General features: G+C 44.3%; 1 protein-coding gene across 2 annotated transcripts in view; it reads left to right on the top strand.

Annotated features, from left to right (window-relative positions):
* The window catches only part of LOC306783875 (histone deacetylase 4-like), a 53312-nt gene that overhangs the window by 23551 nt on the left and 2641 nt on the right, over window positions 1–27120 (top strand). For both annotated transcript variants that reach the window (XM_079277705.1, XM_079277704.1), the window contains exons 15-24: window positions 884–930; window positions 3683–3790; window positions 5750–5805; window positions 6114–6201; window positions 7042–7161; window positions 7263–7360; window positions 16213–16331; window positions 17081–17214; window positions 26391–26475; window positions 26717–26858. In XM_079277705.1, coding sequence (XP_079133831.1) covers window positions 884–930; window positions 3683–3790; window positions 5750–5805; window positions 6114–6201; window positions 7042–7161; window positions 7263–7360; window positions 16213–16331; window positions 17081–17214; window positions 26391–26475; window positions 26717–26858 — 997 coding nt within the window. The remainder of the gene's footprint in view (window positions 1–883; window positions 931–3682; window positions 3791–5749; window positions 5806–6113; window positions 6202–7041; window positions 7162–7262; window positions 7361–16212; window positions 16332–17080; window positions 17215–26390; window positions 26476–26716; window positions 26859–27120) is intronic.

The following is a 27120-nucleotide window of genomic DNA, read 5'->3' as shown; positions in this document are numbered from 1 at the left end:
TCCAGTGGAGACATAAATTCCCTTCATTATTACTGCTTACACAGGAGAATTACCAGATAATCCTGTGTAAGGTTCAGCACACAGCCGGGTTTGCACAGACACACAAATGAAAATGGAGAAGAAGGAAGTGGAACTGCAAACTGTTATAAACCTAGTGGCAACTATTCAGTGATTAAACTAGTCCTAGACTCTGTATTAACTATCTGGTTAGGGGTTGTTAGACACTGTTGATGGATTTTTAACAAATAAACGAGCGGCTGACTGACATTCGGACCCCCGTGTGAGTGCCACGCTCTGCCCCTTGAGCTTCAGTGGTCTGAAACTACACTAGTTCAGTTGTTAACATGGTATTGAGATTACCGTAGTTTAATGTTTTGACAATCCGAGCAGTTAAGTTTCTACATGCTGCTTTAAAATCTATTAACAGGGTAAACTGTCAGTTAGATCAAATTTAAAGGCAATTACAAGTTGTTTGGAGAATAAAAAATAAATAAATTGCCATTTAGAGGAAATTCTAACCAACTAGTTTTCTGTTTATGTTCTGACCTAACAGAAAGTCTAAAGTTCACTCATTTCCATTTTCTATGGCAGAACGGATCTCTCTCTGGCCTAAAATCTGGATTCCCACTGAAGAACAGGGAGAGGGTTTAATTATCAGGGCAATGAGATACTTGTTTTCCCCTTCACCTCGCCCAATTAAGGCATGCCCTTGTATACTCTCGCTCTTAGATTAGGTCAAAGGGTCAAATGCTCAGTTTCTAGGGGGTCATGCACCCGTTACTGCATGTAATTTCAGAAAGTTACCTCCTTACCTGGTCTCTCTCTCTTTTGTCTATTTCCATTTTACGGTTTCTAATTCCACATTTCTGTCTTTCTGCCTCAGGTTCAGTGAGTCCCATGTTTGTGAGGTTACCGTGCGGAGGCATAGGGGTAAGTCACTTACTTCCATTCGCTTCTTAAAATCCCTTGAGTCATCTAACAAATATTCACTAGGTGATGAAATATTGGTAATTTGTGCGCCTGCTATAACTTGGAAATATCAAGTGTTAGTCACGCTTGTTCAGTGGGAAATTGTTGTAGTAGACCGTTGGGTTTTTTACAACACTGTGCGAATCTAATCAATACCCAACCTGCACTGCTCCATCTCACTCTGTAATGAAACAAACAAGCACAGTTATAGTATCATCAAACAGCAGTATAATCACTGTGTTGCCCTTCGCCCACTCTCTCTCTCTGCCCCCTGCCTAAATAATGGTCCCATTTGTTCTTGTTCCGCCAAACAGACACACAAATGCTCCTCAAGGACCAGAGGCAACAAAATCGGTTGCTTGCTTTCCGCAGTGTTTGTAATTATAACCAGATGTTTTCAGCATACAAGCTGTGTGTGTGTGTGTGCGCGCGCCTTGGTATGGTTGGGGGGGTGTATGTTTTTGTTTGTGTGCGTAGCAGTGTGTTCGGGGATGTTTGTGTGCTAAGGCAATGATTTAGATGGCTGCTCAGAGTTGGAAGTGCTGTCTTTTGAAATCGGTCCGGGCAGTCTCGTGTGTGTGTGTGTGTGTGTGTGTGTGTGTGTGTGTGTGTGTGTGTGTGTGTGTGTGTGTGTGTGTGTGTGTGTGTGTGTGTGTGTGTGTGTGTGTGTGTGTGTGTGTGTGTGTGTGTGTGTGTGTGTGTGTGTGTGTGTGTGTGTGCGCGCGCGTGTCATGCACACACATACAAGTCCCACACACACACACATTTACAGAGGAAGGGGGCTGAAATTAGGCTGTCAGTCTGTGGGGAACCATCATTCAGTCATACCAGCACTCTCCCGCTCTTTTCTACCTCTGACACACGCAAATGCACACACACACACACACACACAGACAAACGCCCACCTTCCCTTTCACTTTTCCCTTGCATCCCACTCCTGGCTTGAGGCGAAAAAATAACAACATGGCAAATAATAAAACCACCCAGTCTCCGCATGCCGCTTCAGAGCAGCATCCGTTTGTGCTCACTAACCTGACTTGTATATACGATTCAGTTTCCCATTCACTCACTCACTCACTCACTCACTGGGCTCTTCAGTCGCTCGCTCACCTCGTCCACTGACTCGGTCACAACGCAGTGTCTTCCACTCGTGCCGGTTTCTCTCTCTTCACATTCTGCTCCCTGAGTTACTCATCGACGACGCTCTCCATACCTCCTCACTCCCTCCTTTTTTTTGTTTTTCGTCTACGGCAAACGCACCAGTTTTTATTCCATGGTCTTTCTTGGCATGGCTTAAAAAGAGCCTTTTTCCTCCCTCTGTGGATGTTATTATGGGGTTTCTCCTCCAGTCCCGTCACTGGAGAGGAAAGTAAAGTGGGCCCACTGGCCCGAAAAGCTGTTGAGTCGCTTAACACACTGACTGGTTGAAAGGGCCTGCGGGTCTGACTGGGGTGACTGTGACTGTCGGCCAGCTGACTGACCGAAAGGCCGTCGGCGGGGATGAAGCGCGACAGTGCGGGTGACTGGCAGGTTAAAGTTAACACATTCAAAGTGGGAGAGCCGCGGGTTTCACACCGGAGAGCCTCGTCCGGAGCTCTGGCGTCGGTCCGCTCTGCACATGTGTGTACAGTTCAAACACATCGACACACAGACCTTCCTTTTCTTCTTTTCATCTGCCAGCTTCTTCTCTCTGTGTTTATCACGTGCTACATCTGCCTGCAGTATCTGCCATGCCTAATGGAGAGTGTGTATATTATCCTGTGCATGGCCTTGCTTACAATCAATCATATAGTCTATTGTGGTCCATTTGGCGTGTGTACACGTGTGTGGATGTACTGTTGTGATTGGGGCTGAGCGTGCCTCAGCATTAATCAGGCTTGACCACTGAATGGTGGCCCCTATGTCTGAACTTACTCAAGCACACAAACACTCATAAAATGTGTAAATAAATGCAGAACAGCTCAACTTTTCTTGGCTTACCTTCATTTCCAGTTTGTTTGTACCCGGACTTCAAATTTTCCGTTGTATTTAAAATGTTCAATCCAGGACTTCATATTTAAAGTTCCTAGCAGATTTAATTGATATTGATTTTATTCAGCAACTTTTTTCGTCTACATATTGGCAAAGTTATATGTTTTGAAACTGGCGTACCCTTCACCTTTAAATTGTCACATGAAATTACAATAAATGCCAGAATGAGGAACAAATAATTTACGGAATAATTTACATTTTTAGCTTTTATGTATTGATCACAGTTCTGCTCCTAAGAGTGTGCTATAATAAATGTTATGAGCGTATGATTAAGCTTCTAAATGTGTTACTGCCTCACAGATTCTCTCTTGGTTTCGGTCCACGTCCGTGACAACATTCCAGCTGTCCCTAAACTGCTATTTTCAAAGACTAACTTTGATGTGAAATGACATCAGCTCAATGATTTCAAATGTCCTCACAGTTTAACAATTCGCTGTCATGCTAAATTACTGTAAACCACGCCATCAGATGTCCCTAAATGGATGAAGAACAGCATGAAGTTGCATGTTTTTTGCCAACTTACAAAATGTGAGATAAACAACGTGTGTGTGTGTGTGTGTGTGTGTGTGTGTGTGTGTGTGTGTGTGTGTGTGTGTGTGTGTGTGTGTGTGTGTGTGTGTGTGTGTGTGTGTGTGTGTGTGTGTGTGTGTGTGTGTGTGTGTGTGTGTGTGTGTGTGCGCAGGTGGACAGCGACACCATTTGGAACGAGGTCCATTCATCCAGTGCGGCTCGTCTGGCTGTCGGCTCGGTGGTGGAGCTGGTCTTCAAAGTAGCGTCGGGTGAACTGAAGGTTAGTTCGGATACTTTGAGTCAAATGAGTAGCAAAGTCGCAGTTGTTTGCTGGGCTTTATTTTTAGGGACTACAGGCAACATTAATAAGATCGAGCTTACACGAAACAAAGCTCAGATGGACCCCACCGAGATAAATCCATGACTAGCACTGGGAAGGCCTTTATTTGAGTCACTAATAGTTGACTTAAACCCTTGTTACGGCGCCTCATAGCGATGTACTACCCATTCACACCTCCAAACACCTCAAGAAAGGAGAAACCTCGTGCCAGAACCATCCACCCCAAAATCTCGTTAGCACCTCCCAGACAGACATCCCCACCCCGTCATGCTTTGCCCCACCAGCCAGCCTTCCTGTGTCTATGGCGATGGCTGCTCACTGTTTGAACCCAGCAGGGAGGCCCCACTCACGGGCACTGCAAATGCCAGCAGTCCCCACTAACAGGCCCATTTTATTGGCATTACACCACAGCCACCTGCAGAGCAGCCGTCGCACTTAGCGTTAGCTTAGCACCAGCATGCCACAGACTAATGACATTCCTCTGAGAGACAGTACCACGCCATATTTGTGACTATATGTGCTTGCATTCAGTATTTTTTCTACATATGGGCAGGATTACGATGAAGAAATAAGGGTCTACAATGTCTAGAACATTGTGCGATTGGTATTATCAAGGCATGAGAGGTAAATCACATTCCAGGAGGAAAAACACTCAATTTCACTGAAACATGAATAATCAAACCGGTCTAAACACACACGCGCCATTATTAGACACAACAAACATAGTATTAAGAGCGGGTGGGTCAAACAAACGCAGGACTTTTCTTGCTGCGAAACTAAAAGTAGACACCTCTAGTCACTTGATAGTTACACGAGTCTAGAGTCAGTCAAGTTAACGTCAACCACGCTCGGTTTCCTGAACCTCACAAAGCGGTTTTGTTGCCTAAACCTAACCTCCTGTGAAGACAGAAGTTTATTTTGAAAAGACGCCATGTGTGTAGCAAGTGGAAGCTGACACGCCGTCACTGCCGCGTTCAAAACTGCAGCTGGAGGGGAAACCTTTGAGCGCCATCGTTTGAAGCGTACGATCAAGCTTCAGTATTTGACGTGCTGGGAGTGAGAATGTGTTGGAATAATATAGAGTTAAAGTTCACATGTATTGACTTGCCCTCAGCTTAACCTGATCTTAAGACATGCACATGTGTACTCACACACACACACACACACACACACACACACACACACACACACGTGGTCTTCTGAAGATCCTCCACAGCCAAACTCCACAGAATGACATGCTTCTACACCACACACACACTCGCACGTGTCTATCTCTCCATATGTTGCTCTCTATTCCTCCACCCATGTCTATTTTAATCCATAGTTATTTTTCCTCTTAATAGAGACACGACCCACCTTCCCCTTGTCTCTCCTACACCTACATACATACTGTGTCATGCGGTGCGTCTTCACACCAGCTGAGGCAGTTGTCTCTACAGTAAACTCCCGGCTGGCTGCTAATCCACAGCAGCTGACTCAACATCATTAGTCGGGCTTGCCTCGCTCTACATCAGCCCAAACATCTATCTAATGTCCCCACATAGCAGTGGCAGCCCCCAAAAACAGTTGCCGGGAGTCCCACAGGTCCCTGCCTTAACAAAGCTTCCCTTAACTGACCCGATGTAAGCATCTGTTTCTCTGTGTGCGCACACCTTTCAATGACTGACTGTGAGAAACTTTAAATCATTTTTAAATACAAACATAACTAAACATTTTTGCTTTAATTGATGTATTTGTGGTGTCATTTTCTGACCTCTCAGAGAGAAAGTGAAAGTGTCATTAGATTAGAGTGAGCAGCTTTAGGGTGAGACAGAATCAACTTTTGTGGGCGATGATTAAATAGGCTGTGTGTGTATGACTTTTGTGTCGTCCGTCCCCCCCCCCCCCCCCCCCCGACAGAATGGTTTCGCTGTAGTTCGACCACCTGGACACCACGCTGAGGAGAGCACGCCTATGTAAGTAAATACAAAATTTGAGCAAGAGAATGATCAGCTCTGGCCTGTTTCGCAGCATTCACCATGACTATTTTTTTCTTCCTCCTCCCTCGCTTCCCTTGAGGAGCTTTGTTCAGCTCGTCCTTCTAGACAACTTGCGTTCCATGTCGTAACCGTCCTGTCATATCAAAGCTTCTACTTCATTTCTGCACAGCAGACATCAGTGTGTTGTTCTCAAAGAGAGGTGTACTTTGTCGTGACAACGTTGTAAATCTACTGTAATTTCAGAAAAGTTAATGAGCGCTGTCCTCTTACTGTCTTAATTTCAGGGGCTTCTGCTACTTCAACTCGGTCGCCATAGCAGCCAAGCTGCTGCAGCAGAGACTCAATGTCAGTAAAGTCCTCATCGTGGACTGGGTGAGTTCCTCGTGCAATGCAATGGGTTGCTTGTTACATAACCATCTACTGAGGGAATAGACAGTGTTGTTGGGGTGGCAGTAACAAATTTATATTGTGCTTTTTCAAAAAGTGGTCGACATATTCATTCATTATCCAAACCGCTTATCCTGTTCAGGGTCACGGGGCGCTGGAGCCGATCCCAGCTGACATTGGGCGAAGGCATGGTACACCCTGGACAGGTCGCCAGTTCATCGCAGGGCACATATAGAGACAGACAAACATTCACGCTCACATTCACACCTACGGGCAATTTCGAGTCTCCAAATAACCTAAGCTGCATGTCTTTGGACTGTGGGAGGAAGCCCACGCTGCAACGGGGAGAACGTGCAAACTCCACACAGAAGGACCACCCGGGATCGGGGATCGAACACCCGGGATTGGAGATCGAACCCAGGCCCCCTCTTGCTGTGAGGTGACAGTGCTAGCCACTACACCACCGTGTAGTGGCTAGCACTGTTTCACATTGAAACAGTTCAAAACTCGAGCTGCATTGTTAATACAGTGCAACAGACCAAAACTGTATGCTGGACTTGTTATGCTTAATATATGCTATAATGCTGTTTAGGTCAGGTCTCTTTTTGGGAAAAAAACGAGCCACAGTATTTTTTTATGAGAAGGTAGGACAACGCCTCGCCCGTGTCTAGAAGCTCTGCTCTTCAGCGGCGTCCCTCGCTGGTCATGGCCTTTCCCAAAAGCCTTCGAAGGGCCTTTTCATTTCCTCTCCGTCTGTCGCAGGGCGACTTTTAGTCCAGCGAGTAAACTCGTTGTCATACCTTTTTCTTACCTCCACGTTTCCAGGATGTTCACCATGGCAATGGCACCCAGCAGGCCTTCTACGCAGACCCCAGCATCCTCTACCTGTCGCTGCATCGCTACGACGATGGGAACTTCTTCCCCGGCAGTGGAGCGCCTGACGAGGTGGGAAGTAGCACCAGTCTGTCTCTCTGCCGGCATGCCACTCCTGTTGCACAAAGTAACCGAGTCACGTTGGTGTGTGTGTGTGTGTGTGTGTGTTGCAGGTGGGCAGTGGAGCAGGTGAGGGCTTCAATGTGAACATGGCCTTTACTGGAGGACTGGAACCTCCCATGAGTGATGCAGACTACCTGGCTGCATTCAGGTGAGACACTGATGTCGCCTGCTCCTTTAGAGACACATTGCGACTGAGCGGCTGATTTCGTGGCGCTATCTGCCCTGAAAGTGACTTGGAGGGAAAGCTCTGCAACAAATAGCTTGACAAATGATCCATTGAGGGCTGGCGAGTAGGTAGGGAGCTCCTCCTAATGCCAGGCCTGATTTCTATTAGGTCTACTTTCTGGAGCTATTTATAACCTCACACACACACACACACACACAAACACACATGCAGATCATAGACACACTACAACCGTGTACTCACCACAGACACAGATTCTTTGAAGATGAGTTCGTGTTTGCGACCGTGTGTCCATCTGGCCCCGAGCCAAACACATCAAACCGGCAGGCCACTGTCTTCACGCAGATTTCGGCACGCAAGCCCCCGGAAGCACCCCAGACCCCTGTGTGCTCTCACTCCTCCCGCTCCTCACTTTTTATTGTCTCTTTTCCCTTCATCCTCCTCGTTCTACCCATGTGTGCCTAATGCACGGATGACAACCACCTAACAAACGTATATCATTATTTATAATCCATCACTGAAGCCAGTAGCCAGTGCGGTGTGCTTCACACACGTTTTCTACTTCTATATTGATACACAAAGCAGACACAATATACACACACATATGTATGAAAATGAAGATGTCCCTTTTGAATTTGAAGGATTGTTCATGTCTACTACAGCACTAAAACACAGTTTTGCTGATTTGCCAGTTTACACTTAAACGTTTATTTTCAACCTGTTTAAATTTGTTTATAATAACAGATTCATACTTGCTGTTTTGAAAATGGTACTCAAGCTTTTTAGGTTTCCACTTCCAAGAAGTCAGTTGACTTGACACAGACACATTTAAAAGGCAAGGCAAGGCAAGTTTATTTTTATAGCACATTTCAACAACAAGGTAATTCAAAGTGCTTCACATAAAACCATTAAAAGCATCAAAACATAAGGCAAAAGAAAAGGAGATTTAAAAACAATTAAAGAAACAGTGTAAGAAATAAAATTCAGTAGTAAAAAGTAAAGGAGATTTAAAACATACATTGAAACAATAATTGATGTCTCCCTGAGACATTACGCTGCACGCAATCAACCATACACTGCCGCAATTCTGCAATTACTCGCACACAAACCACGTCTGGAAAAGATCTCTGCCGATCTGCGTTTTATAGTGTACGCCTTGCACGAACTCGGTCCCGGAGGAAATGGCGATATATTGTGCAGTCCTTTTAAAACTATTAAAAGCATCAAAACATAAGGTAAAAGAAAAGGAGATTTAACAGCAATTAAGAACAGTGTAAGAAATAAAATACAGTAGTAAAATGCAGAAATGCAGGAAATTGATTAATATATTAATTGAATGTGGTTCAATTAAAGCCAGCAGCAAACAGAAAAGTCTTCAATCTTGATTTAAATGAGCTGAGGGTCTCAGCAGACCTGCAGCTTTCTGGGACTGGTTAAAAAGGGGACTGGTTAAAATTGATGCAGCAGAGGCTGAATAATCCAGACTTGTAGTACCCATGTAGATCCTGCTACAAGAAAACACTTGATCCTGCCATAATTCCCATAATGCAACTCATAGTGTCTTTCAAACAGACACACTCTGCGTCCTAAATGCACACCTCACCTCCAGTTTGTTATGCAGGCTTTTGGTTAAAACATTTCAGTCTCAAGCCCAAAATGAGATTACGATGACTCCGTCGTCAGGGGTTATTTCTTTAGAAACTTTGGAAAGCCAGAGCCTTTGACTTTGTGGAGCTGTTTTCACAGACTGTGTAGTACTCCTTGTGATATAAAGACTGTATGTTGTGCTTTGTGGTGGAGTACCCCTGTAACTCTTATAAGGGCGTTGCTGGAGATGTTCCATCCGTATTTGAGCCGTTCAATGCGTATTTAAGTTGACCAGTTACGCACTGCGCTTTGGTTTCACCAGCCCACTCTCTAAACCTCAAACTGTAACCACCTAAAACGTAAAACAGTAGTTTTGGTATGTGTGTGTGTTTGTTCAGGGGTGCATGCATCCATATTGTGGCATCACAAGGGGACAGGTTGTGGAGGGGCGCGACATCCTCACCCAGGATCAGGGCCCACAACTCAAAATGGCCGCCGGGCTAGAGACTACAGCTCCCAGACTGCCTCATCATGCACCCAGCTGCAGGTGCTTAAGGCCCCTAATTGAGGCAGGGCTGGGAAACGGAATAAAGGGGAGAGCACCACGGCAGAGGAGGGCGGCCTGGAGTAGGAGAGAGGACGCATACCTGGAGGAACCGAGACCAAGGACTTTGCAGGGTGGGAGTACTTTGTTGGATGAAGAAACCCCTTTCTCCTCCGGGAGACTTTAGGTTTATTCGTGAACTTTTTTGTTTGAGGTGTGAGTTTTGGAGTTAAAGGAACTGCCAGTGAGATGGGCCAATAAAACCTTTATTTTTGTTTATACGGTCTGATTGTGCCTGTTTAATGCTCTCTTTTGCACTGCCCCACCCTAGGGACAACCCGTGACACTACAATATACTATACACATGTTGAGAGGCTTGTACTGCGTTTGTGTGTTCTGTTTATGTAATTTGGGGTTATTAAATGGAACATGATGGAAAAGATCCAAAGAGAACGTATGTTGTGGGTGTGTTATCACCTCAGGCCCTAGCGCTGTTCATCCCCCGAGGCTATGGCAGGTTTGGACAATTCATAGGCCCCACAGGACAGCAGCAAACCTGTCTCACAGCTCATAGATCTACCACACACACCAAGAAACATGGTTACAGATACTGGATAGTCGTGTGTTTATACAAATGCACATGCTGCTCCCAAGCTCAGAAATGCAGAAAGCCCCCGTTTAAGCTTCCATGAAGATGCATGAATATGCACAAAAACACAGAGAAACATGCACAAATGCTCACACATGCAGCTTTTACATCAGTGTGCATACACATTTACAACAACATGCACGCATGGACACCTGATACACACAGCCTCTCTCTTTCAATCTCTGTGTTTATCTGTGTGTTGTGGTCCACTCCATCTTCGGGAGGGGATGCGTGCCGTGCAGCCGGCACCTTCCCATTCCTTCGCTGGCCTGTGCCACGTTGCATTTGCAGGGGATCACGTCTGAGCCTCCAGAAAAGCACAGAGAAAAAAGATAAGAAAATTGGCCCTAATGAAAACCAGAAGCACCATCTCTCTCTCTCTCTCTCTCTCTCTCTTTCTCTCTCTTCCTTTTTCTCTCTCTCGCTCTCTCCCCCCCCCTCATCCTCCTCCTTTCACTCCCTCTTCTGCCATGAACTTGGAAAGACGAGAGAGGAGGAGAATTAAACTTAATTCAAACCAGCTCTCCGCAGCACCAGATGACAGGGCTTTGAAGTGCAAGTGTGCGTGTGTGAGTTTTGTGCTCTCTTATTCTCCCTCTCCTGCTCTCCTCTACTTTTCTTTTTTTTTCTTTTTTTCATGAACGGAGGAGGAAAGCCTTGAAACTCTGCAGTTTAACCTTTTGTTGACTGGTGATGAACACTACTCCCTCTAAAGGACAGAGATTATAATGTGTTCTAAAACACCTGGCTCTTTACTTGAACCTCTCCAATGATGACTGCTCAATCCCTAGGAATAAGCTGGTAATTGTAATTATCTCTAGTAAATATTAGAAGATTTTTAGAATGAAAAACTTGCACTCACGCTTTTGCATAACGGAAACTTGACCTCAGATGTTTTTACACGCTTTTTATTGGCGTGATAATATATCTGTTTGGCAGAAATAGACAATAGAATATTAGATGATTAGATAATTAGTTTATTCTACTATATATTAACAAACCTAAGGAATTTATACAAGTTAGAAGCCTGGAGTACATTGGACCAAAAGGCATAATCAAGATGTGGAAAAGGATAAATTAGGTACCGGAGCAATTACACCAAGATGAGTAGTCTCTAGAGAGGAAGTTTTCCTTGGCTCAAAAAATTAACACTACACCTTAAGACCTATACTTGCTGTATTAACCTGTTGCACTTGAAATCATGTTGGATGACGAATGCCAAAAACCAAATGTGCTCATCACGACCAGAAGAGGAATAATTAGGTGGACTGGTCTATAAAAACGCAGTCGATGCTAAGAGGGCAATGGGATATAGAGATGGTGGTCACTTCCTTTATGGAAGTGAGAATGACATTTTATCTGTCTGTGTTTGTCACACAGATTCAAGTTAATTAGGAGTCTCATCCTAATTAATCTCTCATCATAGTTGATTTATTATTTGGAAGTGTTTTTTTTGCTGAGGTTTCTAAAGTCTGAGAAAATAACCCTGATGATGTGAGGCTTGGGGAGATGAGAAGTGTAGGATCCACTGTTTTTGGAGCTGAACACCTGCATTGATTTTGACCACTCTTTTTAATCGGTCTCAAGACCGACATTCCCATAAACTGATACTGTGACACATGCAACCTGTTGCTAGGTGAACGAAACAAAAGTTTGCACTACATGCTTACCCAAGTACTTCCACTCCTCGTAAGATCTGGCTGTGGGAGAGCCAGCAGTGGTTTAGATCGCAACCTGTTTACTCAGGATGCCCACGTAGCTCGTAAACTCTCCCCTCCCTTAATTAACAGAGAAGCTTTTTCATCTCCACATACATAGTCTCTGATTCACACATAATTAGTCTCTCCTAAAACCACTGGTTTCCCTTGTCGAGACTGGACAACGGACAACTGGACAACTGAGAAGACGCAGCAGCCCTAGAAAGACTTTGTACTGAGTTTTGAGGACTGTTGAACGGACTCTGCTGCAGAGCAGGAGGACAGAGGGTCCGGCCGGACCTTCGCTCCTAACAACTCCAAAAGAACCTTTTCATCGTACCATTGAAGATCCAGCTCCAACCGAGCCGTCTCGGCATCTAAAACTAATGAGTATAATCGAAGAAGAAAATTAAAGTAACTAATCAAGTGTAGTGACATTTTATGTGAGCTGTAGCTTAACCCTTGCAAACTAACTAAATCTAACCTGCAATAAATATCTAATCTGCATTTAAAGTAAATATCTCAAGTGCATTCATTTGCTCAAAGTAGTAAAAAGTTCCTCGTGGCAGTAAAAAGTAAAATCCATTGTATGTCTAACAACTGAGTTCTGTAAGGTTATCCTAGAGACGAATCCACTTAACAATCCCTTACGGTTTTAGAAAGAAGAGATCCTAGCCGTTAAAACCTAACCTGGCATTTACCAAGAGCACGGATCCATAAGAGGGAAGCTGCCATAACCGACGCGACTGGTGGGAGCGCCCGGGGCCAGGACTGGTCTCTCGGCCGAGCGCGCTCAGACCGGAGGAAGCAGGGTAGACGTCGGGAGTAAAGGCAGTTAGCGGAGCCAGGCGAGTTCCCTCGCAAGAACACCAGCTCGACAATCTTTTAATAGAGAGCTGAGTCAGTAAGTAGCCCCGTATCGGGCCAGAAGTACCCCAGGATCTAACACCCTTCATGCCAGTCTGCTAATTGATTACTGTGGGTTTCTATTTCCCTTAAATGTCAGAATATTGTTCCAGAGCGGTGGGGGCTGGAACTGATGACACCAACAGTTTTCACCGTGACCCAAACTGTCTCTTGTCAGTGTTCAAGGTTGGAGGAGGGGCGTGGGGGAGCCCTCAGTGCTTCAAGTATCCTTGGCGGTCAAGGTTTCCCCCTGCACCGTGTGTCAGTCCACATGCGCCTGTGGTCAACTCCTTTTCATGTGGGGTCTTTTATGGCCCAAATGTTAATGAGCCAAAGCTGTGTGTGCGTATATAAATTTGTAAGTAGGCGGATACACACGTGCGATGAAATCTGAAACTGGAGCTGAAAAATATTTACTTCCCTTAGCAGCGTGGTTGTTCATTTCACATAATTGTCATGAAAGTCTTATTCAAACAAAGGATCGTGTTCCCTTTTTAGACACATTTGCACCAGCCGTAATGCTAACGGAACAATTTTCAATCTCTATATATTCATGTCCTTACTCCCTCAGTCAAATCCATGTTTTCTTCCTAGACTCCTCCCCTACATGTTAGGCCATGCCCATTTTCTTGCTCTCTATATTTTTAACTCACTCAGTCAAGCTTTTTTTCTTTGTCCTATTCCTTCATCTTCCTCACATGACGTTTTCCTCTGAAATATTGCCAGATACACGCTAACACACAGTGACGCATGCACTCAGTGTATCCTTTCTGTCTGGGACTACCAATAAGTTCGGAATACTACCTCCCGCCTCTCTCTCAGACAGCTGTGTGTACGTATGGGTGTTGTGGTGTGGTGTGCGCAGTTTAGGGTTATAATTTGGTGGTGAACAAGAGCTGGAAAGACCGGTGGCCTCCGGAGTTCAGGGCACGCTGCTCCCCCACAGCCAGCAAAACCAGCACCGTGTTCCTGAGGTCAGCAAAGTACAGAGGACCTGCGACGGAACCCTGTGGTACTCCGTCACTCGCAGACCTCACCAAAACACCGCTTGCCCGAATATCCCAGACCGCCAGAAAATTCCTCTGCAAATCTAGGAGAACCACTTGTTTTGCCATCTGGGGAGTCTATTACTATTCATGAACTGAGTCCTAAACCAGATTACTATGACCTATTATACTTCTATATTATACAAAGTTGATGAAGCCTCTACGATGCCAACTCTAGTTCAGTGATCAGTCAGTATGACTGATTCCTAATTAATTGATATCTTTACAGATACCCCAATCAAATACGGAAAACCACAAACAGAAATGCCGCGTGTAAACGCCTTTAGAGCTATTTAACGAACAGTATTTTATTTTCTTTAAGTAATGTTTACATTACCTGATTTATATTTGGATACCTTTCTTTTATTTAAAAAAATTGTGTTCAGCCTCGTAAAAAAATAAAATTAAGCTGATAAATTCAAACTAGTGTGATCTAATATAATCCTTCGGTGAAAAACACACACATTTCTTCGAACAGGGTCACCATGAAAACCGGACTGGATTTTCCAGCCACAACGTGCAGTGAATCATTACACAGTACCCTGCTGTTGATTGGATTATGTGCATGACACATTGCACACAAGCACTCCCTCCCTACCAGCTGTGTGTAAGAGGAAGGTTGTACACAAACAGCCCTCATTGACCACACCCATGCAGCGTTAGAATTACCCTGCATAATTAACACACATGATACGCATACATGCAATTATATCTGTCCTTCCGTTTCCCCTTTTTACTTAAGGATGTTCTAGTGTATCGCTGCCTCCAAATTTCCAAACTTCTTTCCACTTCAAGAAGTGTATGCTGTAATTTTCTCTGCCACACACATGCTGTACAGACAAACTCATTAGGTGGATGTTTGCTTTGAAAACTATAAAAGGGAGGAAAAGCCATAAAATGACTTGAAAATACAGTAACTGATATGCAGCAATAGAGACATGTAGCATCTCCGCTGGGTGCAGCATTCAACAATCATCTTCACAAGGACAGTAAGCACACTAAAGGCATATCATGTGCATATTTGAATGGTCCTCTTGACCCTATTTTAACCACCACAATGTATTAAGCTTGCCTGTACCAAGACCATTAGTCTTCTTGTATCACAATTTTTTGATTATTTGGCAGAAAAGAGGAATTGTGTAAAATATGTTTTATGGTACGTGTAGCTTTTTAGGATATGGTTGAAGTAGGGCCCTCAGTGCTCCAATGCTGGTACCTCTTGAATATCTCTCGGTTTACTGTGACACAGTTCAATTGAATGGAAACATGGTAGATATATAAATTGTAAAACCTGTTTAGATTCACACTAGATTATGGTCTCTTGAAATCTTGAAAAGCTGGCTCATCTGGCTCTGTGGTTTTGATTTGACTTTTGAGTGGGTTGCAGTCGCAATATATATTTAATACATTTTGGAGCAGTTTGTGTTTGGTTGAAGCCCAGTCATCCTGTCATTCTTTCAGCCCATTAAATATATGTTACTGTTGCAGCTGCAAGAATCTCCATTGATGAAATGCACTATTAGTTTTTGATATGCCTGCTTCAGAAAGATGGTACTCAACAGGATAAGTTGGTATGGAGACTGCGGCCCAATCCCAATCTCCACACTCACGGACTTTGAGGTGCGCTCCCGCAAAGTCCGTGAGGGTTTAGGGCTGTCCCTCTGTCAAATCTTAGAGCGTGTGAAGGCTCTCTGGCAGACATTTTGAGCCCTTCTATGAACACTTTCCCGTAAGTCCGTATTTCTGCAGACTTTGCCCAAGGGAATTACCCACAATTCATAGCAATGTGACGTTAAACAGGGGGTTACCAGTGAGGGTTTCAGGGTTTAAGGCCTTGGGGGGGGCATTGGCATTGGGCCTGCACCTCACCAGGTGTGTGTTTTTGAGACACTGATGCTGCGTTCCAAATGACGTACTTTTTCTTTTTACTTTTAGTACATACTGCAGCTGCCCTTAGAAAGTTCCAACTGTTGCGTGCAGTATGCATTCAATTTGGACATACTACTTCGTCATAACATTGCACCTTGAACTTTGACCCTCTTGCTCATGTATCTGCTGGCGTGCGTACTACAACGTTTGACTGGGTACAGTAGGACATCCTGGTATTTTTGACATATTGCATTGGACATACTATTGGGACAAACTGAATGTTTTTCTGGCATACTAAAAAGTGTGGTAGTACGGGTACTGGAACGCACAGTGAATCTCTGCTTTCTGGCCTTCCTGTTGCAGGGCAGCCAGCGAAAAAAAACAAATTCATGCATGCACTTGTTTTCAAACAAAGTGTTCTACATACAGTAACGCCACAATTATTGGATAGAGATAGGAGACTCTTATACAGCCTCCACCATAAATACATTATTTTTGTTGACGTTTTTTTTTCCTAGGACGGTGGTTATGCCTATTGCCAACGAGTTCGCCCCAGACGTGGTTCTGGTATCTTCGGGCTTTGATGCGGTAGACGGACATGCTCCACCCCTGGGAGGATACAAGCTGACAGCCAAATGTAAGTGATGACCACGGTTTCCCTGTTAATCATTCTTTTTTCTTTTTTGTTTAAAGCCATAGATAAAACTAGATAGAACTTTAAAAGATGCACATTTGAATGCATGCCCTCCAGGTCCTCACTTATGATGTTCACATCCCCCTGCCTGTACAACGCAGCACAGTATAGAAGGAAAGAGAGGCAGACGCACACACAGGCGCACAAACACACGCCTCTGTGTTTGTTTTGTGCCTCCGACATGCGTATTCAGAACGAGACCTTGGCGTGCCAGGAAATAGATTTTCTAAAACCATCCCGCAGATCTCAAATAAGACCAGGGGTCTTGGTTGTTAAGGGGGTGATATGGGTGGTTAGAGAGGATTGCAGGAAGAGGGGATATGAGGAAAATTTAGGAGAGAAGAAAGTATGGCTGAATGCATATATTAAAATCTCCCCTCATCCTGAGAGCAAAAGATCAGAGACTGTGACCGAGCCTAAACGCAAAGCCGCATTTATTAAAATTAAACCTGACTCATATTATGGTTTGTTTTTTGGCCCCCAGTAAATCCACAGTGCGCTTTCTCTCCCTCTTCCTCCCTCTGATGCAGTCACCCCCTTTTTCTCATCCTCGCTCAAACCCCCTTTTTTCTCAATTTTTTTTTTCTTTGATCAATATCCAAAAAGGAAGTTCGAGCTTGAACAGCACTGCTCCCCCCCATCTCATTCTTTTCCCCCCTCTCTTTTTCTGCTGTCATTTCCTTTGTGTCCAGGCTTTGGCTACCTGACCAGGCAGCTGATGGGTCTGGCAGGCGGTCGGTTGGTGCTTGCCCTGGAGGGAGGTCATGACCTCACGGCCATATGTGATGCCTCCGAAGCCTGCGTCTCTTCTCTGCTTGGCAATGAGGTAAGACGACAGCCAAGAGACTACTAGCAAAAATAACCTTGAGTGAGGCACTAAGACTGGACAAATACATTTGGAATTGTGGACTAAATCTATGGCTGGTGTGAGATTAAATAGGGACTGAGTTTTACGCGGGCAGTTATGTATACACACCACAAAAAGCCCATTTAGAAATGATGACCTTGTTAGTCCCTGCAGCATAAATTGGTATATTACTGTAATGTTGGCTTTTTCCCTGAGACTGTAAGTTTACATTAATGTCAGCAATAAGGTATTCAAGGCAACCATGTTGATTGAGAAGTCTGTCCTAATGAATGCATTAATGAGCTTGATTAACAGCAACATGAGTGTAGTTTTTATGTTTAATTGCGTCGAAGTGAACATGTGTGGTTTATTTGGGGGTTATGTGGGGTTTATTTGTGTTGTCAGCATGAAATTGTCAGAATGCAGTTGCACTCGTGTTGCTTGTCATTTTTATTCCTGGCTACATTTCCGGAAGCAAATCATTTTGTCTGAGTTTGAAAGTAAACATGCTACAAATAACCATAAAATATGTTTTGAACTGCGGTTGTTTGACATAGTTTTCCATAATCAGTGCATTACCTGTGGGGCAGCAGCAAAAGACCGGTATTGTAGGTATCTGAAATACTTTTTGCTGCTGCCCCCGTCCACATCAGTACATTGCTTTGCTCCCGTGCCCGTACTCTTGTCTGTCTCTCCAAACTGGAGGCGTGCCGACCGCCATCTACTGTAGGTAATACACTGACTATGGATAAGTGCCTCATACAAACCCACTTCAAAACACCCAAACTATCCCTTTTAAGCTAGAAAATTCCAACATTGAGATTTTGTGTCCCCTGACTGGGTGACTCACAGGAAAGAATGACTTTAACTGCCAAACAGGTGCAGCATAATGGCCCGGTTACATAGATATAGAGTTAAAAATACCGACAAGCTTGCATGTAGAGGAGCCTCTGAGAACAGTACTCATTTAACTGGGCCAAAACCATCTTCTCTCCATGTTACGCTCTCTCGACCACTCAGAGGAAGTCTACGCCGCACGCACACACCACATGCACATACACGTCAGAGGGAGAGGATTTCCAGGCAGAAGGTTAATTGTGGGAGTGTGTAGGTTGGGCCGAGGAACTGAACAAACATCGGCGCTCTGTGATTCATGGCGCACAACAGAATAGCAACTTCTCACAGCCGCCCACTCTTTTCTTCCAGCTAATGGAGAGGCTGGAGTGCTTTTTTGGATGGGCTGCTCAGTCTCATTCCGCCCCCCCCCCCCCCCACCCCCACCCCCAGATTATGCGTCCAAGATATCTCAGTGCATTTATATTTAAATGACTACTTAATCGTTGTACTAAACGGAGATTATAGAGCAGAAGAGAAGGTGTGACTGTTTGTTTGCGCACATTCTTCTGCACAAACGGAGTACAAGCACACTTGTGGCTCTAAAGTCCACTACTAATCTGTTGCTGTTTTGTTCACAATCCATTTAATCCCTGACCACTAATGAACAGGGCAAAAACTACACATTTGATGGTATTTTGGGCACTAAAACCTTGCAGTTATTTTTCTTGAGTGTGTGTGTGTGTGTGCTTCCGTTTCTACACAAAGAAACACACAAAGCATCACGTGTTTACCAGAGATATCTTTACAAGTTTCTTGGGAATAACTAATTCAGCATGAAAAAAGCATAAAACAAGGATCGACTAAAGAAATCTTAGTTGACTTGGACCAAAATGACAACGAGGGTGCAGCCCTAGTGTTTTGTCTACATTCCATACTGTATTTAAGGAGGTCTATTTGTGATCCCACAAGATGTGTTTTTGAGTCATCGTGAGTGGAAGTCATGTTTCAATTCAAGACAATACAATGTGAATGGTGGATGCAAATTTCACATGTCTGTGAGCCAATTCACTCCTTAAATAAAGTAAAGAGAGCAACTGCTGTTCTACTTGGCAATGATCTTTGCCTATATTTGAGTTAAGTTCATCAACACCAAGAATGCCAAGTAAGAAATCACCACATCTCACGAATGAATATCTAGACAGACACTTTATTTTTGAAAAGAATGGACCACGTCTCAAGTGTTGTTGTTGCAGGCCAAGCCACAAGCACACCCTGAGTGTCAGTTGCATTGGAATGGCTACTGTACCTGCTAAAGTCATTATCGTCTGCCCAGTGATACTTCTAGAACAGTTACACTAATGCACGTGGGTCCACACTTCTCATTCGGTACATACAATACATACAGAGAATTAAGTGAGACTAGTTGTTGGACTGCATTGTGGACATCATAATAGTAATGAATTGGTGTGGAAACATGAAACACAGTGCATGGTACATTTCTTGGGACAATTAAAGATTGTTGCTCTTGCCATTGTCTTTGTTTTGAAACGGACTAACATCAGTGATCGTAAAGGTAATGCGACACAAATTCAGAAGTAAGCAAATAATTTATCCATTGGACAAAATTTATTTTATGTCCGTCTTGATTTTAAAACAAACTAAGCCTGCATGGATAGAAGCTATCGATTGGATATGTACTTCTATGTGTATCTGTGACTCTGTATCTGCCCTGTTGGAGGTGGTATCTGTACATTCCTCGGCTTCTTGTTCCAGCCCTGCAGACAGCTCGAGCTATAAATGAGTTCTTGGAATCGTAAAAGAAATAGCATGGCCCAGTTCCATGTGGACCTTGGAGTCAGAGCAAAACAAATAGAACAATAACATAAGAACACATTAATAAAAACTCAGACACTGTGACCAACCAGCCCACTGTTGTGTGGAACATGAAGACACTGACCACTGCAGACAGATCAACCATGCAGGAACTTAAAGGTGACGCTGGTCATACTGGTGTTTAGTTAAAGCAGTGCGGAACGCGAGGCAATGTTATTAACCCTTGAATGTGTTCTCTTAAGAGGAAAGCACTGCTACGTGCCAAAACCAGTCAGAGACAACTAGGTTTTGCAGGAAATACACAAACTAATTACTTGTGTTTTCCTGCACTGTGCCCACCAATGACTCCAAGTCGTAGAGTAACACCGCCATTACAGCTGGTAAGGATTCGGGAATTCAAGGACACTTCAGGAGGGCGGATGCTTTTCGCTGTCACGGAGGTTTGTACTCAGGACTTCCAGTTTGAAGGACGCTCTCGTTACTCAGCACCGCCCTGCTGCAAAAATAATGAATTGGATCGGGGGGTTTGCTTCTTGGGTTTCAGCCTGCAGAGCGCCGGCCTCAGCAGGGGTTTGGAGGAGGTCACTGGATGAGTGCCATAGGGAGCTGAAAATGTGAAAATAGGCAGGAGGCAGGGAGCGTCAATTGAATCAGCCCTGCAGGACACCCCTCTCACCCGGGGCCCCCTCGCTGGTACACATCTGAAAATGGTTACCCTCACACCTCTTCCAGCAGGGTCACCCTGGGCCTAGGGATCAGATAATAAAGGGAAATGGAGTAATCATTTGAAGTAGGCAAGGATAAAACTATTGTTATACAGCTGCACAGAGAACGGTACCTATGCAGGTCTTCAAAGTCTGGAAAAGGTATAAATTCTTAATCATATGCAGGTTTTTAGAAAACTGAGTGTTGTACATAGAGTATTTTACAAAAATCTGTCGGATATTATCACAGATTTTTAGATTTTTTTAGAAAGTGACATATTTGTTCAGAGGATTTCATCTGGGAAACCGCAAATAGAAACATTCAGAGGTATCATGATGACGAACGCTTACAGTAAGAGATGTGCAGCGTGCCCCATGAGCAGAAGATGGCTGCGATAAAGGGACGAACAAAGCAAATGTAGACGTTGTTGACTTGAAGTTAAGACATAAAGTTCTCATGACTTGCACCGGTTGGCTTTTTGGCAGCAAGTGATGTCAGCTGTTTGAACAAAGGCTGATCATTCAATTGTGTGGAGCTTTGATAACTGATAGCAAATGGGAAAAAAAGAGAGGCTAAAATGTCCCCGATCAGATCAAAATGGCAGGAAGCAAGTGTTTTTATCATAATCTCAGCGAAGGTCTCTGTAATGGACTTGGAATGTAGCTGGAAAATGTCAGTGAGGGACTGAGCTGGAGGGAGATAAAAGGCCTGCCGTTTCTTTTCTTTTCTTTTTTTGCTGATAATCTCGGGCAATGGCCTCAGATGGCAACTAGAATCACAATAAGAAACCGAAAACTTCAAAATAAATCAAATATAAGGTCTATGTAGCCTCCCCACCAGGTTGACCAACAAGGCAAATCTGGCCAACAGTCGAATGAATTTTGGACTTGTTTGAATGTGTCCACTGAGTGGGTTATTTCTACTGTGTGTGTGTGTGTGTGTGTGTGTGTGTGTGTGTGTGTGTGTGTGTGTGTGTGTGTGTGTGTGTGTGTGTGTGTGTGTGTGTGTGTGTGTGTGTGTGTGTGTGTGTGTGTGTGTGTGTGTGTGTGTGTGTGTGTGTGTGTTGGCCAACTGTGAATGGAGCGAATGAGTAGGCTCAGGCATGGGACCACAGCTGGATTAGCTGGTCAGCTGTGCTTTTGTTTATAAAGCTTCAAAACCGCCCGAGGGTTTGTATCGTCTGGAACGGTCCAGAACCCTAGACTGTAGCATATACTGTAGCTTAAACCATTCAATGTAGCTTGAATGATACTGCCAGTAAGTCTTGCCATGTATTCTACCTGTTTGGACTAATGGAGGCTATATTGCACAAGTACAGAAGGGTTTAAAAATACATTTAGAATTGACATATTGCCACAAAGCCCACAGATAGTATCTTATATTCAGTAAAAGGCCTATATGGTTAAGAAATCATCACATTTATTTTATAATTAATGCTCTTGTTGTTTGGCATTTTAAAGAGGCAGACTTTGGCAGCCTTTACACTAGCGCCAAAACATCCTAAAGGTGTTCCTTATACCCTCTTCACCTCCTGTGTACTTCCAGTGTTTTTACTGCTTGCTAGTGTGAGAGATATATATGCGCTTTTATTGGTAGGTTAAGACAAGCTTTGCCATAATGAGCATTAGGTTTCCTTTGAAAGCAGCTCAAATTAGCTGGGAAAGAGAGGGATGGAAATTGCTGAATGGATTTTACAGGCTCTTTAATTCACCCCCACCACTGTAGTGCGTAATCGTGAAGTCTTTTTAGTTAAATAGCTCATGAATGATGCATTGGCAGCTACACCAGTCAACTCTGAACTCGGGACTAATTGATGATTGCTCGCAAACAGATGTTGGCCCGGTTCGGGGCACGGTTGTTAGCAATTATTTGATAAACAACAGGCTAATATGCTAATTGCTACCAGCTGTCAATGAGGTTACTCTGTGTGTTTACACTCCAGTTACAGTAAGACGCTCGAGTTCACCTGTCCCCCTCTAGGGCCTGAGCATTCACCACCACACCCCCCCACCCCCGACTACGAGGCAAACATACACCTCTTTTCCCGAAAAGGTCACCCGCTTTGCACAATGCACATCATTACCATGTTCAGTTAGCATAACATAATCAACCAGTTTTAGTGACTGCCAGACATGGACATGGACATGGACATGGACATGGACATGCACATGGACACAACAGTAAACAATGGGTGCCTTGTGCACTTTTCTTTCGCTGAACAGGTGGATTTCCTCCTCTCCCCACTGTTTTGGTTATAGCCTCCCTTCTGGAATGTTTTACCGGGGAACATTCCTCAATCTTGGCTCATGGCTTTCCATGTTGGCCCGCGTCTGGTGCGTTGGACGGCCGTGTCACACAGCGAAATAGACTTCCTCAGAAATAAATCAACACAGTGGCAGCAAACCATCCTTAAAGGGCATTACTCTCTCCCGGTCTCAAAGACTGCAGCACGTCTGATGGTATGAAGATGTAGAGGTCCAGGCCCAGCCCAACCCCACAAACTCAAATAAACAGAAATGTCGCCATGGATGATGTGGCAGACAAATGTGTGCTTGTATATAGTGCACATGCATGTCTGTGTGTTTGCCATACCTGTCAGGTGGGGGGGCCCCTGGAGTACTCTGACAAGAGCCATTAAAGTTTATAAGCGTGAGGCCCAGCTGTCAATCAAGCTGACAGGCTGCCCCCCTCCAACCCTGCTCTGAAATGAACCCCAGGAAACCCCAGAGAACCCCTGACCCTGCTCCGACAGGGAGCTGGGTTAGTATGGTCTGGGCGGGGCTGAGCTGGGAATGGCTCAGGTTATGGTGAAAAGTTGGCGGTGTTGCCTAAAGGTTTGAGAAGATTTGCCTGAAAGATTGACAATTTGAGTCCCCAGAGTGGCTGGGAAATGTTTGGGATGGGAGTGATAAATAAGTACTGCTGTCTCCCCCCCTCCCCCACAATCCAACTGATCTGGATGCACTGAACCTTCCAAGTTCTCTAGAAGATGATCTCCATAGCTGACAACTCTGAGCAGCACCCAGGTGCGCTTGAATGTAGATCAGACCTGCGTAAAAAAAACTGGAGTGATGTGGGAGCGTTGCTTCACAATCGTGAGCTAGAAAGTTGATTGACACCATTCAATTGAGAAAGTAATGAATCAGGAGTGTGTGCTTGGTCTTTATCTTCTGGCAACTTTTGCTGCACCTTGACTTTGAGCCATCATGTCAACATGCAGGCTAAGTTTCACATGCAGTCACTGGCAGGTTGATGGCGCTTTGCCAGAAGCCTCTGTACTTTAGTCAGTCAGAACACCGCATGACACTAAATAGATGCTCTGATTATATCAGAGTTGAAATGGACAGTTTAGCTTCCAGTGGTTTATAGAAAAAATGGATCATGGCATGCTATACAAAGCAAGTGCTTTGTCATATGATATCGAAGTGAATGCGCGAGCCAATGGAAACAGACTAATGGCTACCAGACAGGTGTCTTTATTGTTATCTGACCTGTCTTGTTTTGATAAATCCCACATGTTATAGCAAGAATACTCATTGTGTGTACCAACATACACCCATATTTTTGTTAATAGAACAGCAGGGCGGTTCCTCGAGGGCTGATTGTATCTGTTGCAATGTGAAAAAAATGAGGTTGTGTTTGAGTAATTGCATGGATAAACTATTGAACTATACAGCTAAGTCCCGCCTACGAACGTAGACTGGCCAATCGTAGCGTAGCTTCAGCCAGCTTGGGCAAGCCCCAACCAGTCAGAAAATGGTTTCAGCGTAAACGTGATGGGATAGTCGTTGACCGGAGAGGTTGGATGGAGATATACGTTTCTAAAGCATTACGTTTCTACGTAAAAAAAAAAAAAAAACCTGTGGAGCGAACAAGAGCTGAGTACGTTAGCACAACATTAACGAGCATTAGCACTTATATGCTACTGCTAGGTACAGTGAATGAAGACCTTTACAGGAACAGTATTGGTCCTTAATTTCATTGTTTTCTGTCTCCATGTCCAGGTGATGTGCTGGTTCACACTACACTGATCTGTAGGCTTCAGCTTCTGTCTTTATCTTTTTAACCTGTTTTTCACGGCTGAATCATTTTGACGTCCTGGATATTTCCTTCAAACTCATATTGTAGACCCGTCTGTCTGCTTCTCTCTGAAATAGCTTTTTTGTTTTTCCAAAAAATTAGATTATATTTCTATAGGGAGTCCGGTTAGTGACGGTGTGGGCTCCATGGTAGCTCTGACAGCTTGATGGAGTAGCAGCGGGGGCGGGACTAAGCAAAGGATCAATCAAGCCCACTCCCCAGAATTTTTTGTCAGTTGATTTGGATGAGAGTGTCAGCCAAAGAGCAAATAACCCAATGTAAATATACGTGTGTCTCTGTGCGCACGCACCTCTGTCCGCTCCTCTGTCCGCTCCTCTGTGCATTATGTAGCCTGTCGTGCCACAGCAGGATTAAAGTATCCCTCTCCCCAGACTGCCTCCTGCCTCCGCCCCGCTGACCCCTCCCACACACTATTTGTTTTAATTATAAGAAAACTTCCAGCCTTGGCCAAGCAAGACGTACCGACGATGGCTTTTTCCTTTTCTCTCTGGCGCTCTGCTCCCAAATCTCTGGCCAAGCTGTTTTTTCTTTTTCTCTATGTCTCTCTTTACATGTTTCTCAGTTGGTCCTTTATTCCGTTGGGGTTATGATTGAGCAGAAAAAAGGATGCTTGTTGTCTGTGTTGGAATGTAGAGCTGAATGGGCCTGTTTAACAAAATGGGATGAGAAAGTGTCGTATGTGCAATCGGCCAAAGGGGAAATTGAATCATTCCGGGTTGGGGAATAGCCCTGTTTCCTCTGGATTGTGGCTTGGAGAGTTTCGTGGGCTTAGCTGTGCTCCCTGAGGTGTGTGTGTGTGTTTGAGTGTGTGCATGAGTGTGCTTGTAAGTTTGTGTGAGCAAGTAGGTGTATGCGTCTGTGTACGCTAGTATGTGTCCTAAGAGTGGGACACAGCACAAAGCACACATTGTAGTTTGTGTCAAAGAGTAGCGAAGCTCTCGGTGAGTGGGAGGAGGTGTGCATCTGCACTTCTATTTTCTATTGTGTCAGCAGCTCGAGCTCGCTCCCCACCTCTTTGGGGGATTCCACACCGTGCTGTGGTCCACATTCAAAAGTGATCCGTTAAACCAGGAGGGAACCGCATTAGTTCAAGTGAGGTTTCTGCTGTGATTTGGAGCAGCGCTTCTGAACACCTGTCAGTCACATTCATAAAAAATACACATCCGGCCGTAATAACTATATTGGAGGAAAAAGAAACACCACGATACATTTAATGCACTTAGCTTATGTTCCCAGTAGGCATAGGTGCACTGCCAAGTTGTCTGCCCTGCAACAGTTACATTTCAGCATAAGTGTCTTAAGTAATCTTAAGACACTTACTAACCACATCTCAAAGATGTGGTTAGTGGATACTGCAAATCGCTTTTGGTGGAAAAAGTTAGAAGGCTAAATAAATAAGAGTTTTCATGTGGTTATGCCTGGGCCGGTGACAGCCATGTTTTTGGGTTCTTCGTCTCTCCGGTCCATTCTCGAAAGCGCTATATCTCAGGAACACCTTTTAGGGAATTTCTTCAAATTTGGAACAAATCTATCCAGCCTTGAGTCCACCTGGGCTAATTATAACAATTTTACAGGAATGTGTAATAGGATGGAATAACAAAGTGATGACATTTTGGGCATAGATGTAACACGGAGGCAACAACCGCGAGGTGGTAATTCTACTTTTTTTGTTTTTTCAGTTGGACCCCATTCCTGACGAGGTGCTGCAACAGATACCGAATGCCAACGCTGTCCACTCTATGGAGAAAGTTCTTGAAATACAGAGTGAGTGGATTGTTTACATATATTTACAGAATCCATCAGATTTTATTTAATGTTATTTATCTTACTGAATGACAAATGATTTAGGTTTTGGTCTGATGACTCGTTTTATGTTTTTAGTATCTGTAGATATTACATTTGTTAACATTCCACATGCAAAACCTGTAGAGCCACACTCATTAAATCTCTCTGAAACAAAGCATCTGTTGTAATTTGGCTTTTACCCCGTCCTGGTCATTTGTAGGTAAATACTGGCGCTCGCTGCAGCGCTCCGCCTCCACACTCGGTTGCTCGCTGAGCGAAGCCCTCCGGCGCGACGCAGAGGAGGCTGAGACCGTCTCCGCCATGGCCTCATTGTCCGTCGCCAACAAGCTCGTTGGAAAGAGGTACACGACGTCATCTATGTGTAGTAGTTCTTAATTACCTTCATGTACGTTTAAAAGAATAGTTCAACATTTTCGTGGAATGAGCTTATTCAATTTCTTGCAGTGATTTTGACAAGATCAGTACCTCTCTCTATGGGGATTGGTATCAATCTTCTCTTCTAACTGTTGTCAAGAAAGCTAATTCGCGTATTTCCCAAAATGTCAAACTGTTACAATAACAAGGCAAAGTCTCTCATCGACCTCCTTTCCAGCTGCTGCAGAT

This window comes from Melanostigma gelatinosum, assembly GCF_949748355.1.
Source record: "Melanostigma gelatinosum genome assembly, chromosome: 10".
In the NCBI taxonomy this organism is placed as follows: Eukaryota; Metazoa; Chordata; class Actinopteri; order Perciformes; family Zoarcidae; genus Melanostigma; species Melanostigma gelatinosum.
The sequence above is the reverse complement of the archived record's forward strand: the minus strand, read 5'-3'. Positions and strand labels throughout refer to the sequence as shown.